Source organism: Mustela nivalis (assembly GCF_964662115.1).
Source record: "Mustela nivalis genome assembly, chromosome: 5".
In the NCBI taxonomy this organism is placed as follows: domain Eukaryota; kingdom Metazoa; phylum Chordata; class Mammalia; order Carnivora; family Mustelidae; genus Mustela; species Mustela nivalis.
The window spans coordinates 50,521,400-50,541,217 of NC_139024.1; the positions used below are offsets into that span (position 1 = coordinate 50,521,400).

The 19,818-nt window shown below is 35.0% G+C and overlaps 1 protein-coding gene across 1 annotated transcript in view; it reads right to left on the bottom strand.

The window, feature by feature from the left end:
- Nucleotides 1-19,818, bottom strand: part of MEI4 (meiotic double-stranded break formation protein 4) — a 229,459-nt gene that overhangs the window by 69,440 nt on the left and 140,201 nt on the right. Inside the window, exon 4 of the mRNA XM_082729639.1 lies at nt 10,595-10,726. Coding sequence (XP_082585765.1) covers nt 10,595-10,726 — 132 coding nt within the window. The remainder of the gene's footprint in view (nt 1-10,594; nt 10,727-19,818) is intronic.

A 19,818-nucleotide genomic window follows, 5' to 3' on the forward strand; every position in this document is an offset into this window, starting at 1 on the left:
TTAAATAATCAGATATTTTTATATCTATGCTTTTTTTTAAATTTTTTATTTTTTATTTTTTATAAACATATATTTTTATCCCCAGGGGTACAGGTCTGTGAATCACCAGGTTTACACACTTCACAGCTCTCACAAAGCACATGCCCTCCCCAATGTCCATAATCCCACCCCCTTCTCCCAAACCCCCTCCCCCCAGCAACCCTCAGTTTGTTTTATGAGATTAAGAGTCACTTATGGTTTGTCTCCCTCCCAATCCCATCTTGTTTCATTTATTCTTCTCCTACCCACTTAAGCCTCCATGGATCAAGAAGATGTGGTATATATACACAATGGAATACTATGCAGCCATCAAAAGAAATGAAATCTTGCCATTTGCAACAACATGGATGGAACTAGAGCGTATATCTATGCTTTTCAAAAAAAAAAAAAGACATGCTTTTTCAAAAACAATCATCTTAATTTGTAAGTTTGGGATACAAATTGCTAATATGAGTTGAATGCAGCTAATGCAATAAGGTCACCTTCTAAAATTTATCTCCATGAATTTAATTTCATGGAGATGAAATTTCAGAAAATGTTTGATACTATCAGTGGTCAATGCATATAGCAATAACCTATATGTTCGACAAAGACTAAATAAATCAAGAATGTGAATATCATAAGATACTACTGAGTCACTAAAAATCACATTTCCTTAGGAAAACAAAATTTGAAAAGTGCTATGATATGCTGTTACATGAGAAAGTAGAATACAAAACTATGTGCTATATGATATAAATATTTGGGGGAGCAAAAACCTCTAAGTTAAAAAGAAAACTGGAAAGATATAAAATGTGCAGTATGATATTAATATCAGTATTTGATTTATTCATTTCTTGCATTTTCATATTATGTATAATAAATATATACATATTACTCTATATCTGACAAGAATTTTAAACCATTTAAGCCTAACATTTATAGTAGCCATCTAACATACTTATTGAAATAAAGCTTGTCTTCTTTTCTTTGTTTGTACATCCTTTCCCATTTCACCTTACTTTTCCCGAGTCCCTGTTCTCTTTCTGACTGGTGTTGTGATTGCCATACATTGGGTATGCCCCTTTCCTTTCTTTCAAATTTTAATTTTGTATTTCCCTGAGCCTACATTTAGATTACTTCAATGTTTCCTCAAATTCAGTATATCTAAACTACACTTTTCACAAACAAGCATTCCTTCCTACTTACCTAATTCTCCTCAATGACATCATTGTTTTACATCTTTACATCTTAGTTTTACAGTATTAATTTTTTCCACTGATTCTCCTCTCTTTTACTCTCTTCTGGAGACCGTTGGATAACTCCCTTAATATAGAGTGGTTTTCTCTCTTGCTGCTTGTGGAAGGTTTATTTCGCTGGCAGTCTCAAATAAAGAGACTATTCTTGCCCTTTGCCCTATGTTCACTCCTACTCTGATTCCATCTCTTACCAGCTTATAATTGAATCTCTGAGCCTTAGATGTGAAGGATCCCTTGGACTGACTATATCAATAGCCATTCTATCACTTTTCAGAGCTAAAAAGCTGAAAAAAGCATAAAACTACATTTTTAAAATTTAATTATAATCAACATACATAAGATACTTAGTTTCAGATGGTGATTTGCTCTTTTTATATATTAGGAATGATCACCATGATAGGTCTAGTTACCATCTATTACTATACAATATCACATAGTATTATTGACCAGGAAAGTGATGGGATGTACTTTATATTCCCATCACTTTTATAACTGGACGTTTGTACCTCTTAATCCCCTTCACCTGTTTTGCCCATCCTCTCACCCCACTTCATTCTGGTAATCATCAGTTTGTTCTTTGTATCTAGGAGTCTGTTTCTGTTTTGTTTGTTCATTTGTTTTGTTTTTCTAGATTTCATATATAAGTTAAATCATATTTATATGTCTCTCTCCGTCTCATTGATTTCACATCGAGGACCCTCCCTGTTGTCACAAGTAGCAAGCTTCATTCTTTTTTAATGCTGAGTAATCCACTCTGTATATGTGTGTGTATACCATATCTTCTTTATCAATCCATTTATCCCAGATACCTAGGTTGCTTTTATATTTTGGCTATTGTAAATAATGCTGCAACGAACATAGGAGTACATGTATCTTTTCAAATTAATGTTTTCATTTTCTTCAAATAAAGACCCAGAAGTGAAACTGTTGAATGATATATGGCAATTATATTATTACTTCTCTGATGAAGCTTTGTCCTGTTATCCATAGTGGCTGGACCAATTTTTATTCTCACCATCAGTACAAGAGGATTCCCTCTTCACATCCTCAGCAATGTCTATTATTTCTTGTCTTATTGATACCAGCCACTCTGATAAGTGTGAGGTATTATATCATTATGGTTTTGATTTGCATTTTCCCGATGATTAGTAATGCTGAGTATCTTTCCTTCTGGCTGTTGGCCATCTATATGTCTTCTTTGGAGAAATGTCTATTCAGATCCTCTGCCCATTTTTTAATCAAGTGTTTTGTTGTTGTTATTGAGTTGTAGGAGTTCTTTCTATATTTTGGATATTAACTCAGCTGATATATCATTTGCAAGTATCTTCTCCCCTCAATAGATTGTTTTTTAATTTTGTTGGTGGCTTCCTTCACTATAAACTACACGCATTGTAGTTTGATGTGGCCCCATTGTTTATTTTTTCTTTTTTGTCAACCTTACATGAAGAGACATAGCCAAAAGAAAATTACCCATGCTGATGTCAAAGCGTTTCTGCCTATATTTTCTTCTAGAAGTCTTATTGTTTCAGGTCTTACATTTACGTTTTTAACCACTTGAGCTTATTTTTTGTGTATGGTAAGAAAGTGGTCTAGTTTCATTATTTTGCATGTAGCTCTCCATTTTTCTCAGCACCACTTATTGAAGAGACTATCTTTTTCCCATTGTATATTCTTGTCCCCTTTGTGGTAGATTAATTGATTATATAAGTATGGTTTTATTTCTGGGCTCTCTATCCTGTTCCATTGAAGTATGTGTTGCTTTTTAGGCAAGTGCTCTAACTATTTAGATTACTAGAGCTTTGTTGGTATAGTTTAAAATTTGGGAGTGTGATACCTCCTCTGTTGTTCCTTCTCAAGACTGCTTTGGTTATTTGGGGTCTTTTGTGATTCCATATAAATTTTAAGATGAGTTATTCTAGGTCTATGAAAAAAAATTCATTGGAATTCTGAAAGGTATTCCATTAAATCTATAGATTACTTTGCATAATATGTATATGTTAACAATATTATTTCTTTTAACCTATGAACACAATGTCTTTCCATTTAATTGTGTCATATTAAGTTTCTTTCATCAATGTCTTATAGTTTTCAGAATACAGGTCTTTTACTTCCTTCATTAAATTTATTCCTAGATATTTTATTCTTTTTGATGTAATTTAAAATTTTTTCTTAATTTCTCTGATAGCTCATTATTAATTATAGAAACAACAGATTTTTATTTATTGATTTAATATCCTACAATTTTGCTGAATTCATTTATTACATCTAATAGATTTTTGGTGGAGTCTTTAGTGTTTTCTCTATATAAGTATGTCATCGGCAAATAGTGACAGTTTTACTTCTTCATATCTAGCTTGAATGTCTTTTATTTATTTTCTTGCCTAATTCCTAAAGCTCTGACTTCCTGTACTATATTGAATAAAGGTGAAGCATGGAAATCCTTGTCTTGTTCCTGATCCTAGAAGAATAGCTTTCAAATTTTTACTACAGAGCATGCTCACTGTGGGTTTGTCATACATGAACTTTATTAGGTTGCAGTGTATTCCCTCTGTACCCACTTTGTTGAAAGTTTTTAATCATAAATGATGAATTTTGCCAAATGCTTTTTCTGTAGCTCTTCAGATTACATGATTTTTATACTTTGTTTTGTTAATGTGGTGTATCATGTTGATTGATTTGTGGATGTTAAACTACCCTTGCAACCCTGAAATGAATTCTAGTTGGCATGGAGTATGATCCTTTCAATTTATTGTTGAGTTTGGTTTGCTAACATATTTTGTTGAGGATTTTTGCATCTGTACTCATTAGGGATATTGGCCTGTACTTTACATTTTTGTAGGGTCTTTGTGGTTTTAGTGTCAGGGTAATGCTGGCCTCATAAAATGAGTTTAGAAGTGCTTTATCTTCCTCAATTTGTGTAGTAATTTGAAACTATGTATTAATTCTTCTTTAAATTTTTGGTAGAATTCACCTGTGAAGCTAACTCTTCCTTAGCTTTTGTTTGTTGGGATTTTTTCCCCCGAATCACTGTTTCATTAATAGCAATTGGTCTGTTCAGATATTCTATTTCTTCATGAAATAGAATTTTAGTTTTGGATATACGTGTCTAGGAACTCAGTCATTTCTTCTAGTTTATGTAAATTTGTGTATAATTGTTCACAGTATTATTTCATAACCCTTTGTATTTCTGTGGTATTGATTGTAATTTCTCCTCTTTTATTTCTGATTTTGTTTACTTGACCTCTCTTTTTTCTTTTTTTTTAAAAGATTTTATTTATTTATTTGTTTCAGAGAAAAATCACAAGTAGGCAGAGAGGCAGGCAGAGAGAGAGAGAGAGAGAGAGAAGCAGGCAGGCTCCCCGCTGAGCAGACAGCCCGACGCGGGCCTCGATCCCAGGACCCTGAGATCATGACCTGAGCTGAAGGCAGAGGCTTAACCCACTGAGCCACCCAGGTGCCCCGACTGACCTCTCTTTTTTCTTGATGAATCCGGGTTAAGGTTTGTCAGTTTTATCTTTTGAAAAACAGCACTTAGTTTTATTGATCTTTTCTCCTGCAGTTTTTGTTTATCTACTTATCGATTTATTATCGATATCTATTATCCATTTATCTATTTCACTTATTTCTTTTGTCTTTATTATTTCCTTCCTTCTACCATGGGCTTTTCTTTGTTGTTGTTCTTTTTCTAGTTTCTTTACCTATAAAGTTAGATTGTTTGAGACTTTTTTGTTTCTTGAGGTAGGCCTGTAGAACTTGTCTCTTAAAATTACTTTTCCTGTGTCCCAGACATTATAGAATATTGTGTGTTACCATTTTCTTTTGTCTCTATTTATTTTTTTTTATTTCCCCTTAGCTTTTTCACGGACACATTGTCTAGTAGCATGCTCTTTAGCCTCAACATGTGTGTTTTTCAACTTTTTTTCTTATAATTGATTTCTAGTTTCATACTGTTGTGATTAAAAAAAAGATATTTGATATGATTTCAGTCTTCTTAAATTTATTAAAAGTTGTTTTGTGGTATAACATGTGACCTGTACTGGAGAATGTTCCATGAGTGCTTGAAAAGAATGCATTTTGTTTGGAAGGTTTGGTATATGTCTATTAAGTCCAACTGTTCTAATGTGTCATTTAAAGCTACTGTTTCCTTATTGATTTTTCTGTCTGGATGGTCTATCCTTTGAAATAAGTGGGGTCTTAACCTTCCCTATTATTATTTTGTTACTATGAATTTCTCCCTTTACATTTCTTAATATTTACTTTATATATTTAGTGTTCCTATGTTGAGTGCATGGATATTCACAATTATTATATTCTCTTTTTTGGTTGACCCTTCTGTCATTATGCAGTGCTCTTACTTGTCATTCATTCCAGGCTTTGTTTTAGATTCTATTTTATCTGATATAAGGATTGCTATCCCAGGTTTTTTTTTTTTTTTTTTTTTTTAGTGTCCCTTTGCATGGAGTATCTTTTTCCATTCCTACACTTTCAGTTTATACATGTTTTTAGCTCTGAAGTGAGTCTCTTTTAGGAAGCATATAGATCAGTGTTTTTTTTTTTTAATCCATTTAGTCATCTTATTTTATTTATTTTTTTTTTTGGAGCATGTAGTTCATTTACATTTAAAGTAATTATTGGTAGGTATACACTGATTGCCATTCTCTTAATTGCTTTCTGGTTGCTTTTGTAGTTCTCTGTTCCCTTCTTTTTCTGTTGTTCTCTTTCCTTATGGTTTGATAATTATTTTTTAGTGTTATGTTGGTATTTCTTTCTCTTTATTTTTTGTGTATTTATTACAGGTTTTTGGCTTGTGGGTACCATAAGGTTCATACAGAACATCCTAAGTATTCTCAGTCTATTTTAAGTTGAAGGTAATTTAACTTGGAACATACTGTAAAAACACTACATTTTTTACCTTCCTCCCCACATTTTATACATTTGATGTGATATTTTACATCTTTTAATTCTGTGTATCCCTTAACTAATCAATATAGATATACCTGACTTAACTACTCTTGTCTTTTAACCTTCATACTAGCTTTATATGTGACTGATTTACTACCTTTACCATATGTTTGTTCTTACCAGTGAAATTTTTTATTTCTTAATTCTCTTTCTTCTTCTCTGGCCTCTTTTCTACTTAAAGAAGGCCCTTTAACAATTATTATAAGATTGATTTACTAAAAGTGAACTCTTTTAACTTTTGTTTGAGAAACTGTATTTCCTTCAATTCTGAATGATAGCCTTACTGGGTAGAGTGTTGTTGGTTGTAGTGTACTTCCTTGCAGCACTTTGAATATCATGCCACTCTCATCTGGCCTGCAAATTTTTTACTCAAAAATCGGCTGACAGTCTTACGGGTGGTAATTTGTATGTAACTAGTTGCTTTTCTCTTGGTACATTTAATATTTTACCTTTTTAAAAATTTTTTGACATTTTAATCCTTAATATCTTAGAATAGACCTCTTTGACTTACTGGGGCTCTCTATATTTCCTGGATCTGGTTATCTGTTTCCCTCCACAGGTTTGGGAAGTTTTCAGCTATTATTTCTTCAAATAATTTTTCTGGCCTCTTCTCTTTCTTTTCTTCTGAAATCCTTATAATGTGAGTATTATACCCTTGCTGATATTCCAGAAATCCCTTATCCTATCCTTATTTTTCAAATTCTGTTTTCTTTTTGTTGTTCAGTTTGGATGACTTCCACTACACTGTCTTTCAGATTGTTCCTCTATTCTTTTGCATCCTCTAATCTGCTGTTGATTCCCTCTAGTGTATTTTTCATTTTAGTTAATGCATTTTTTCAGCTCTGATTGGTTCCTTTTCATACTGTCTGTCCCTTTTTTGAAGCTCTCATTGTATTTATCCATTCTTCTCCTGAGTTTAGTGAGCACCTTTATGACCATTACTTTGAATTCTTTATCAGGTAGATTGCTTATCTCCATTTTACTTAGTTGTTTTTCTAAGGTTTTGTCTTGTTCTCTCATTTGGAACATACTCTTCTGTTTCCTCATTTTGCCTGACTCTGCACTTGTTTCTGTGTGGCATTTTGTGGGGCATAGGAATGCAATAATTCCTGGTCATCAGATCTAGGCACTTCAGGGTTGTTCCTTGTGGACTCTGTATGGTCCCCAGTGGTTGGTGGGAGTCCCAGCTGCAGCTGATGTGGGTGTGCTGGTGAATGAGTTTAGTCCCTGGTGTGGCTGGTTAGAAGGCCTGCTGGCAACTATTGTGGATGTGCATGTGGGTAAGGCTCTTTCCTCCCTCTCTGGGGCAGGAGTTGCTTTGGGGAGTCCTGGACCTGGCCAAGACTGTCCGCCATGTATGGCAGGGTGGGAACCACTTTGGAATAGCACCTGGCAGGGTAGGTGGGTTTGAGCAGTGCAGCCACAGAACACTAGGGTGAGTCACATCCAGTGCTTTCAAGGTAGATAGAGAATTTTCTGAATGAGCATAGGCTAACTAGCTTGAAGGAGGATAAGAAAAATTGTGCCTGTCAGCATTTTTGTTCCCAGAGGCAGTTCCTATAGATCCTTGCCCCTCCAGTACATGCCCTAAAAGTAGTCAGTAAATCTCCTTTATGTATGGCCCAGATTCTTTTCAAACTGCTGCCTCTATGCTGGATCCCAGAGTGAGTGGGATTGTACTCAGGCTGTGAAGAACAATGTCAGTTTTCTGTAGCCCTCTGGCTCTCCTGAAGGTAAGCCCTAGTGATTTTTAAAGATCCTAGATTTAAGTCCTATTGATTTTCAAAGCTAGATGTTATGGAGGCTTACCTTCCTGGTGTATATCCTTGAAGGGTGGAGGTGGTCAATGTGGGCTTCTCTCACTCTTCAGGAAGGACTTCCACACCTGTTACATCTCTCTCATTTGTGGGTTGCCATGCTGGGGATTTTGGGTCTCAACCAGAATACCTCTCTGCCCCTACCCTTCTTGATGTGGCTTTTCCTTTGTATCTTGAGCTGTGTTAAAGTTGTTCTGATAGTTCTCACGTTCTTCTCAGAGAGAGTTGCTCTATATGTAGTTGTAGTCTTTGTGTGTCCATTGGAGGAGGTAAGCTCAGGATCTTCCCATCCTGTCATCTTGATCCCCTTCCTCTGCATTTGCTAAACTACATTTTCTATACTCTCTAGCTGCTATGGTTATGAGTAGAAAGTTGGCTTAGAAACAAATGCACTCACATAGACTTTGTAGTTCAAACTGAATCACATAGTGAGACAGGTACAGCACAGGGCACACATTTGTCTGTTGTACATTGCGGCAGGACTGTTTTCTGGAAACTATGATGGTAGCAGCAGTTCCTTGATTCAGCAGGCAGCTTCCTAGTCATAATGATAAAGGTATCAATTCCTCTGGTAGCCAAATTCTGCTCTGTCATTATGGAAGGAGTTCATGAAAAGTACAGCCTGAAGTATCTTTTCTTAGCCCTCTCAACAATCCACAGCTACTTATGCATCCTTTCTGCTTAAAATGGCTGGAGCGAATGTTGTTATCTACTCAAAGAATACCAAGTAATAGTTTCCTTGTTTTTGTCTTTAAACAACTATACTAACATCTAGATTAGGAAAATTCATGTAAAACATATTAATGCATTATTACCTGTCAAGAGTAGTTATGTTGTATTCTTCTTATTATTATTCTCAAGTGATTTTATAATAAAAATACCTATGTTTGAATTATGGCTTTAAAATATGTTGTTTCTGCAATCTTGGTCAAGTTGCTTAACCACTCTTAGGTTTGATTTCTTTATCTATATACTAGGTAAAAAGTACAACTACTTCATGGAGATTTATGAAGATTAAATGAGAATATGTAAATAAAATTTTTTTTGTCAGAACTTTATTTTCTACACAAATAATATGATTTGATCAAAGTCATTTCCCACATTGCTTCCTGTTTTTAAACTCCATGACCTTACCTTGTTTTTTAGAATGCTGGGCACCCATTTTAGATACCTTTTTAAATGATTTATTTATTTATTTTAGAAAGAGAAAGCACACACAAGTGGGAGGAGGGGTAGAGGAAGAGGATCTTCAAGCAGACTCCCCACTGAGCACAGAGTCCATGCAGGGCTCCATCTCATGACCCATGACATCATGACCTAGCTGACACCAAAAGTCATATATTTAATTGACTGAGCTACCCAGGTGCCCCTGGGCATGTATTTTAAAAATTACACCCAGTGCCTCTATATTGTCATCTTCTGATTTTCAAATACATTTTTCAAGTTGTTTCTTTTCCATGAAGTCCTTTCAGGGAACTGCAACCTACCTTGATCAATTCCTTGATGTTGGAGCTCCTACAAACACCAAGTATTTTAGCACTCCACTGTTTCCCAAATGGATTTTTACTCCTTAATTAACATCAGTAACAATTAGTTTAAAAAAAAAAAAAAACACCTCACAGACCGCTTAAAAGAGTTTACCATTTAAGAGTCCCTTGAAAAACTGCTGTCTAGATGATTTATCATGTCATTCAGTGACTTCAATTATATTATACAGTACTTTTGGAATATGTTGTAAAATGTAGGAAACTTAGATATAAGTAATGATTAAATACTATTTGAAATTACATATATAATATTTTTTCTAATTAAATTTGTTCTTCTTTACCAAAACATTTCTTCCTATCTCTAATTTTAATTGTGCTTATTTCTACCACAGAGACAGTAACAATATTAAAACAGTGGACAAAGTGAACACGTAATATACCAGGGTCAGCATTAAAATATGGGACAAGTTTATCAGCATTGATGTGAGAGTTTGCACAGATGAGGGGGCCTAGAGCGTGAGTTTTCAAACTTGGCTACTCACTGGGATACCTAAAGAGATCTAAGAATACTAATACCTGCATCTTAAACCCAAAGACCTCCATTGAATTGAACTAGCATATGGCTTCACAATGGGATATTTAGAAGTTAACCAGATGATTCTCATAAACAATTAGAAATAAAAACTATTGGTGAGAGGCTTTTTTTACATTTAGCATCCTCTCCCAATCACATTTTTCTCACTGTTTTGCTTTAGGAACATGCTTCTCAATTAGAGAGATTTAAGGCCATTCATCTAAGCATTCTTTGTCACAGTGGCACCCCTGGCATACATATACATGTAAGGATGATAATATGGTATTATTTTGAAAATGATTTTCTGAAAATATCTTTGACATTTTAGTAGACTATAATTGTAACCACATACTCTAGGAAAAAAATGGTAATAACTAAAATATCAACATGGCAGGAAGCAGAGAGAGGAGAAAAAGAAAGAAAAGTCTATAGCTGTATTAACTATAGGTAAGAGTTACAGTTTTTGGCTATATATACCTGATTGATGGTACCCAAAACATCAGTGAAGCTGTTTACTTCTGATAAAAGCAGAGATATTATAGATTTTCTCAACAAGCTGCAACTTCCCAGGGTTACCAGACTCTGAGAGACATAATGCTGTACCTGAAACTAAAGATAAAAATGAGTAAATTTCTATTTTCTATCAAGTCAGGTCAAAATATATTTAGAGGGCAATTTCTAAGACTAAGATAAATTATGACTACATAAATAATAAAATTTTGTACAGTGGTTAATATTTTGAAAGGTATGACAAAGTGCTGAAATGGAAGTTTTAGTTGAAGTATCAAAATACATAATTATATTTAGGTGATGGACCATATACAGAATGAATAAAGAAGATAAGACTCTTAAGCCCTTACCCACTAGATATAAGTATAGGTGTGTGTGTGTGTAGTGAAAGAATGGAGTTTGAAGATGTCTTTTAGAATAGATATTGGTGCACTATGAATCCCACCTCCGCACTGAAGACAGGTGGGAAGGACTTCCTTGTTCTCTATAAGTCAAAAGAGAGGCACTTTAGAGAGAGAGAAGAAAAAATGCAGGACTTTCAATTTTCATGTAGGGGCAGCAGAAAGTACTCACCACTAAGTAAATGTAAAAGAACAATGGGAGACAATAAAGTATATCCCATATAATTATTAGGAGAAATGCCATTTGATTATTAATCACATTAAGGTATGTATAACTCAAAGCTGGAACTTCATTAAACATGTCCCTTAATATATTTTGGAGAACGGAAGCTTCAGAAATATCTTGAAACAAAGAAATAGCACCTATCTTGTCATGTTCTATAGATTAAAATCATATTGAGGAGACATTGCTTTTGTATATAAAGTGTCTAAATGACAATGCTATATAATGCCATGTGAAATGTCACCTGTGTCCTTTAAGATAAACACTTAACATAGGTACTTCTCAAATTGATATTTTAATAATATACTTTAAAAGTTAATCAATGACAATAACATAGTGAACACCTTATAGAATTCAACAAAAATTTCTATTGTAAATCTTGATATGCACAACTCGTTCTTAATAATAGTTTTCTAAGTCAGCTTGTCAACTCAATCCTAAAACCACATCAATTTATTACTATAGGAAATCAGAGTTATTTATCATTGTTGTTTCTCAGTAATGTAACTGGCTAGGACTCACACCCTCTGTAATTCTCCAGTGTCACTTTTTTGCAGATAATTTACATTTTTGTTTGTACCTGAAAAAAGAATACCCTTATCTAAGCTCTTAAAAAAATTCTGTTGGCTCTAGTTGTTTACTTCCTTTCTTAATATTTAAGGCTTTAGGAGATTAAGAAAAAAATTCACAGTAAAATAAAAGTTACTTTAGAAAGTGAGAATAAGGGGTGCCTGGGTTGGCTCAGTGGGTTAAAGCCTCTGTCTTCAGCTCAGGTCATGATCTCAGGGTCCTGGGATTGAGCCCTGCATCAGGCTCTCTGCTCAGCAGGGAGCCTGCTTCCTTCTCACTCTCTGCCTGCCACTCTGTCTACTTGTGATCTTTCTGTCAAACAAATAAATAAAATCTTAAAAAAAAAAAAAAGAAAGTGAGAATAAACTTATGAGGGTAGTCATAGGGTTAGGTCTGTGGACTGTGGACTGCTAACACTGCCTGAGCCAAACCCTAGCTCCACTGCCTATTAACTTGTACTAGCGAGTTACTTAACTTTTTATATCTAAGCTACCACATCTGCAAAATAATGATTGTGATGGCACCCACTTCAGTTGTTGTGTATATGAAATTAGAGAGTAAAAATTGTTAACATAGTGCCAGGTACCCAGGAAGTGCTCAATAATTGTTACATGTTAATATAATGTAGGTCGATAATAGAAAAGCTTGAAGGTTACAGAAGTTTAATTTATTGAACCCTGAAAAGTTAAATACTAAAAATAAAATCTGTTTTTCTAGAGTTAATACAATTCTATTAGAGAACACTGTTCAGAAGAGAAGTTCATCAACATGGGGGCTTAAGTGGGTAGGAGAAGAATCAATGAAACAAGATGGGATTGGGAGGGAGACAAACCATAAGTGACAATCTCACAAAACAAACTGAGGGTTGCTGGGGGGAGGGGGTTTGGGAGAAGAGGGTGGGATTATGGACATTGGGGAGGGTATGTGCTTTGGTGAGTGCTGTGAAGTGTTTAAACCTGGTGATTCACAGACCTGTACCCCTGGGGATAAAAATATATGTTTATAACAAATTAAAAAAAAATAAAAAAAAATAAAGACCTTTTCCATAATCTAGATAGGAATTGCTACAGTCCCCCCAAAATGACTGAAGTTCATAAGAAAACAAAGACTAAGTATATAGCTGTTAAGGTAATTTAAATTCTGTGAACATTTTTATAAAAATGGTTTCTAGTCTTCCTTACATTTTAATTGACACTTGCCCTTTTGTAAATAGAGTAGAACTTTTGAAAGAGGCTGGCATGGAAACCAGGGCTTACAAGGTTATAGGAGAGTCTACAGTGGTGAAAACAACACACGTGCCATCTTTTTCTACTCTTGCCCATCTTCCTGTATTGCAGAGAATGGAAGTTAGAAATAACTTTCCCCAGATTCCTGTGAAGTTTGAATTTTGGATATTATTTGAGTTCTGCTAATCAGAGGTACTTATCTGAGACCCTGATTTAGAAGTGCATTATGGAAGAAGAGAAGCATGGCAAAGGCCATGCATTCTGTTGGTGCAGATTATGGCAGAGGTGACATGGTTCAGACTTATCATGTAACTGGTGTAGAGGTTCCCTAGATTTGCAAGTTCTTTTTTTTTATAATTTTTTAAAATTTTTAATTTATTTGACAGAGAGAGATCAGAAGTAGACAGAGAGGCAGGCAGAGAGAGACAGGAGGAAGCAGGCATCCTGCTGAGCAGAGAGCCCAATGCGGGACTCAATCCCAGGACCCTGAGATCATGACCTGAGCTGAAGGCAGAGGCTTCACCCACTGAGCCACCCCGGCGCCCTGCAAATTCTTAATCCTGGCAGAAGCAGTGGGACCTTGATGGCCCAGTAGTTTAGGAAGTCATTCCTATAAACTCAGCCTCCTCATTTCCTATAAACTCAGCCAAACCAAATATGCTTTGATCTACATCTACATATTCCCCTGGAGTATTCACAGAGCCCAGTGCTGACATTTCAGTCTTGAAATATGCAAAGGTGGAAATTCCTACCACATACCCAACATATTTGCTATCTGGCCTGTGTTGAAGACAGAAAAATCTTGGAAAATGGCAGTGAATTACCACAAACTTCATTAGGGGTGTTTCTACTTCAGTGATACTATTTCAGTTGCAGTTCCTTTCCTGGCAGTCAACACTGCTTCTGATATTTGTTAGGCATTAATCTGATAATTTTTTTTTTTTTTTTTTACTATTCCAATAAGGATAAAATGAAGCAGTTTGTGTTCACCTAGGGGTCATCATTATACTTCTGCCCTATTTAAGGCCATGTCAGTTTGCTGGCTCTGTGTCATTATTTCATTGAATTTGGATCATCGGAATATTCTACAGGACATCATGCTGGTGTACTGATATGGCAATTGTTTTAAAGGTCCTAGTAAAATGCATATATTAGAAGAAAGTAAACCCCAGGATTCGGGTACCTGAAACAGTTGAGACATTCTGGATCTGATGAATGTTGAAATGCCCCTTCCAAAGTGAAACACAAGTTGCCTTAGTATGTATTTTCTATCAGTAATAAAAATATATAATACCTGATGGGCATTTATGGATATTTGAGGCAACATATACTCATTTCAGTTTACCACTTGGATGTACATACTGGGTAAATCAGGTCTAAGCATTGAGAAGAGCCCAGAGTTGTATAAAGAGCTCTAGCTGGTCAAAGTGGAGTAAAAGGCAACTCTGCCACTTGGACCATAAGACCGATAATACTCAACAATCTTGGAACTAATCAGTAATTGTATGAAGCCTGTTGTTAACCCTAATTAGAAAATCACAATGAAAAACCCTTGGTTTGGGAAGAAAGTCAAAACTTTCTTCCATATATATACATATATATTCAAGAAATATATATATATATACAAATAAATATACTATATTATAATTTAATATTTATACATTTATATAAACATAAATATAAATATATATTTAATAATATTTGTGAATATATAACCATATAAATATATTTTACGCAATTATATTATATGATTTTATATACACACACATAACACTATTTGGCCCTACTAGAGAATAAATGACTGCCTCATTATGGGATACCAAGTGATTATATGCCCAAAGCTGCTCATTTGAACAGTGTTACCTAAAGTTAGGTATACACAGCAATACTCCATCATCAAGTAGCTATAATATATATGATGTGTGATCAAGCAGGAAATATAAGTAGAAGCACTGCTTGAGCAGTTAGTTCCACCTAGAATACCACCCCTTTTGTGGTTGAGTTATAGGAAATTTATGTTCTAAGCCTATGAACAATATGTTATGTTCTTTCTCTGATAGCCAGAACATTTGAATTCAGGAACCAAGGTATGAAATAGACTGGGAACTCTCAATATTACATCTAATGATTCACTGGTAAAGCATTTTTCACCCCTTGTGACATTGGATTCTGGTTTGAGGTCAACAAATTTCATGAACTAGAGGTTGAAATTTCCACCTGGTTATATGGAGGGTTTTTTTCTCTCTCTCTCTCTCTCTCTCTCCTTTTTTTAAAATTTCTTTTCAGCAAACAGTATTCATTGTTTTTGCACCACACCCAGTGCTCCATGCAATATGTGCCCTCCTTAATACCCACCACCTGGTTCCCCCAACCTCCCAGCCCCTGCCCCTTCAAAACCCTCAGGTTGCTTTTCAGAGTCCATAGTCTCTCATGGTTTACTTCCCCTTCAAATTTCCCTCAACTCCCTTCTCCTCCCCATCTCCCCATGTCCTCCATGTTATTTGTTATGCTCTGCAAATAAGTGAAACCATATTATAATTGCTCTCTCTGCTTGACTTATTTCACTCAGCATGATCTCTTCCAGTCCCGTCCATGTTGCTACAAAAGTTGGGTATTCATCCTTTCTAATGGAGGCATAATACTCCATAGTGTATATGGACCACATCTTCCTTATCCATTCGTCCGTTGAAGGGCATATTGGTTCTTTCCACAATTTGGCGACTTGTGCCACTCTGCCAATGGCGAAAAGGGGGTTCCTGTGTTGGCTGGAGCAATTGATCTCTGGCTGAGGAAAACAGGAATTTAAAACACAATGGCAGCAGAGAAGGTTGTATTTGGAAGCCAGATGTTGCCTGGTATTACCCTCCAACTATTTTGAGTAAATAGAAAACTATAGCAAACTCATGAGACAAGACCACTAGAAACCCAGATCCTTTAGGGATGAAACCCTGGGTAAATCCAACTAATTGACAATGAAAGAATATAACTGGCAGTGGAGAAAGAAAGTCAATACAGATAGTGCTTATAACCACTTATAACTGAAAGCCATGAAGGGTTATTTTTCTGTGGGGGGGGGTAGGTTATTTTGGTAGTGGCTTACTTTATAATTTAGTACATGAATTGCAACAATCAAACTAGAATTGTGATGGAATTAGCATAGGAATGATTATCGCATAAAGTCGTATCACATCACATGAAATGACTGAAATTTTGAATCCCTCTTTTTGAGAAGAAGTCTCTAGATTTTTGATTCTATAGAGCATTGGTACATTATATCTTCAAAGTACACTGTTTTTGCTCTTGGTATTTTGGAGAGGTTTGAATAAGGGAAAAAAGGAATATATAATGTTGTAATGCTGCATAAGGAGAGTGGTATTCCATAGAAGATAGATTGGAGTATCCATTTGAGTATTCTTCAAGCAAACTTTCTGTGCTGAAGAAGCTAAATATAAAATATATAAAAAATATATAATATAAATACAAAAAGGTCTATTATAAGATTAATAGGGATCCAGAAGAAGAAATGGGACAGAATAGGCAGAAAATATTTGAAGAAATAATAGCTGAAAACTTCTTATATTTGGTGAAAGACATAAATGTACACATTCCAGAATCTCACTGAACTCCAAACAATAAGTATGAAAAAAAAAAAAAATGCCTACGTATATCAGAGCCAAACTCCTGAAAATATAAGACAAAGAGACAAGCTTATGAGTAACCAGAGAAAAATGATACTTTACATTTAATAAACATAATTCAAAGAACTATGGAATTCTCATCAGAAATTATGATAAGTAGAAGAGAATGGATTAATATCTTTACACTGCTGAAAGGAAAAGAAATGCCACCCAGCATTCTGTATCTAGTAAAACTGTTCAAGAAGGAAGTAAAAATATTTTAAGATAAAAAGTAAAATTAAGAAAATGTAACTAGTCAAGCCATAGTATAAGAAATGTTGAAACAATTTTTTTCATGCTTAGTGTAAATGATACTTAGGAAATTTGAATATTCAGAAAGAAATGAAGGGTATCAAAAAATAGTAACTGTCAGGGTAAATTATATTTTCCCCTTAGTTTCTTTAAAACACATTTGACAGCTTGAAGTATGAAATACATATAATACTGTCTTGTATATGGATGTGATACATATGACAATGAGAGTATAAGAAACAGAAGCACAAGCCAGTTACCAGTTTATTATCGCTTAGCTCCCAGTTCACCTGTCAAAATATGATCTGCAATAATACATAGCATTCTTTTAGCATCTCTCCTTTACATGAGCAACATACAGGGTTTCTCAGTGGAGGATGCTGAAGGAGCATTGTAGGAGAAAGAGGTTTTCCTCTCTTTCTGGACATTGCATAGTGGGTGAATGGTATGGGCATGAGGACATCTGGTGGAGTTCAGCCCCCAGCTGCCCATCCAGAACTTCATGTCTCTTGAAGAATTTTCAAGCTTAGCCTGGCCTGGCAATAACCCTCCCAAGATCCTCTCTACATAGAAACTAGAAACCTGAAGTCTTCTTGCCCACACTAGCAACTGGACTCCTACAGGCATCAGGGTGTTTCACCTGCAGCCCAAAATGTTCCCATCAAGAAGCCATTTTCCTTATGGCTTTCCTGTGACCTGGAGGTGCAGTCTCTCTGCAGCCTTCACATCCTCTGGACACTCATTCCACTGAGTACTGATTACCTAAACCCTGCTACATAAAAATACAACACACTGACATCTGTGGGATGTAGCTAAAGAGGTCCTTGGAGACAAATTTATAGCTCTTAATACTTATGAAGGACAAGAAGAAGTCTGAAATCAAAGTCATTGATCATTCACCAAGTCTTGTCTTCATTCATCTGGAAAGCAGAGGTTAAGATTCCTTTGAGAGTCTCAAGGGATTGCATGCTCTCCCTCAATCAACCAGCAAGGACTTTGGCAACTTGATCATTTTTAAATAACATCTTCATTGAGTATATAGATAGAGATATAGACATAGATATAGATATAGATAAATAGAAATATATTCTCTCTCTTGCTCCCACATGCCCTATCTATCTCAGAAAGAGTGATACATATTACATAGTTAACAGAGTTATATAATCAACACAATACTACTATCTAATTATGGAACCACAAAAAGAAATTCCATTAGCAATAGCTCTCCATTCCCCATTCCCTCAGTCTCTAGAAACCACTAATCTACATTCTTCCTCTATGGATTTGCCTATATGGATGTTTCACATAGTAGAATATTATGCTATATGTGGTATTTGTGTCTGACTTCTTTCATTTAGAATAATTATTTCTTCAAAGTTCGTATATTTTGTAACATGTGTCAGTGCTCCATTCCTTTTATAGGCTAAATAATAGTACATTGTATGGATATACCACTTTTGTTTATCCACTCACCAATTGATGGACATTTGAGTTATTTCCATTTATCGGTTATTAAGAATAATGCTATGTACAAGTGTTTGGGTAGATACAGATTTCTAATTATCTTGGATACATATTTAAGGAGTGCTATTACTCAATAACATTATAAAACTGTGTTTAATTTTTTGAGAAACTGACAGTTTTCTAAAGTGACTGTACTATTTTATATTCCCACCAGCAATGTACAATGATTGCGATTTTTCCATATTTTCTTTACATCCTCATCAACACTTGCTATTTATATCTTTTTATTTTAGCCATTCTACTATAGAGTATGAGGTGGATTCTCACTCTGCTTCTGATTTGTACTTCCCTAATTCCTAATGATTTTGAGTACCTTTTCATGAGCTCATTGGCTATATGGATATCTTTCAATAGATATTTCTTTGCAGAAATATCTATTGAAATTCTTTAGCTATTTTTAGCAGGTTTATTTTCTTATAGTTGAGTTTTAAGAGTTTCTTAATATAGTCTAGATACAGGCCCCATATCAGATATATAATTTGCAAATATCTTCTCCCATTCTGTGGAATGTCCCCCTTTTTTTTTTTAATGATATCATAGCACAAAAGTTTGTCATTTTTTTTTTCTTTAAGGTATATCTAAGAAACAAATGCCTAACTCCAGGTCACAAATATTAACTTACTTGTTTCCTTCTCAGAGTCTATAGTTTTTGTTTTTAAAGATTTTATTTATTTATTTATTTATTTATTTGACACAGGGAGAGAGACAGTGAGAACAGGAACACAAGCCAGAGGAGTAGGAGAGGTCACAAATATTAACTTACTTGCTTCCTTCTCAGTGTCTATAGTTTTTGTTTTTAAAGATTTTATTTATTTATTTATTTGACACAGGGAGAGAGATAGTGAGAACAGGAACACAAGCCAGAGGAGTAGGAGAGGGAGAAGCAGGTTTTCCACTGATAAGGGTGCCCAGTGTGGGCCTCTATCCCAGGACCCCAGCTTCATGACCTGAGCTGAAGGCAGATCCTTAATGACTGAGCTACCCAGGCACCCCCAGTGTCTACAGTTGTATCTCTTTAGGTCTATGATCCATTTTCAGTTAATTTTGGTAGATGGTACTTTTGCATGTAGATGTCTAGTTATTGACCATTTGTTGGAAAAAAAGGAATTTATTCCATTGAATTGCCTTGGCATCCTTGCTGAAATCAACTGACTATAAATGTAAGCGTTTACTGATGGGAGTCTCAGTTCTATTGTGTTAATATATATGCCTACCCTTAGACCAGAATCACAGTGTCTTGATTGCCATAAATTCGTAGTAAGTTTTGAAATTAGGACATGTGTATCCTCCAACTTTTTTCTCCTTTTTCAAGATTGTT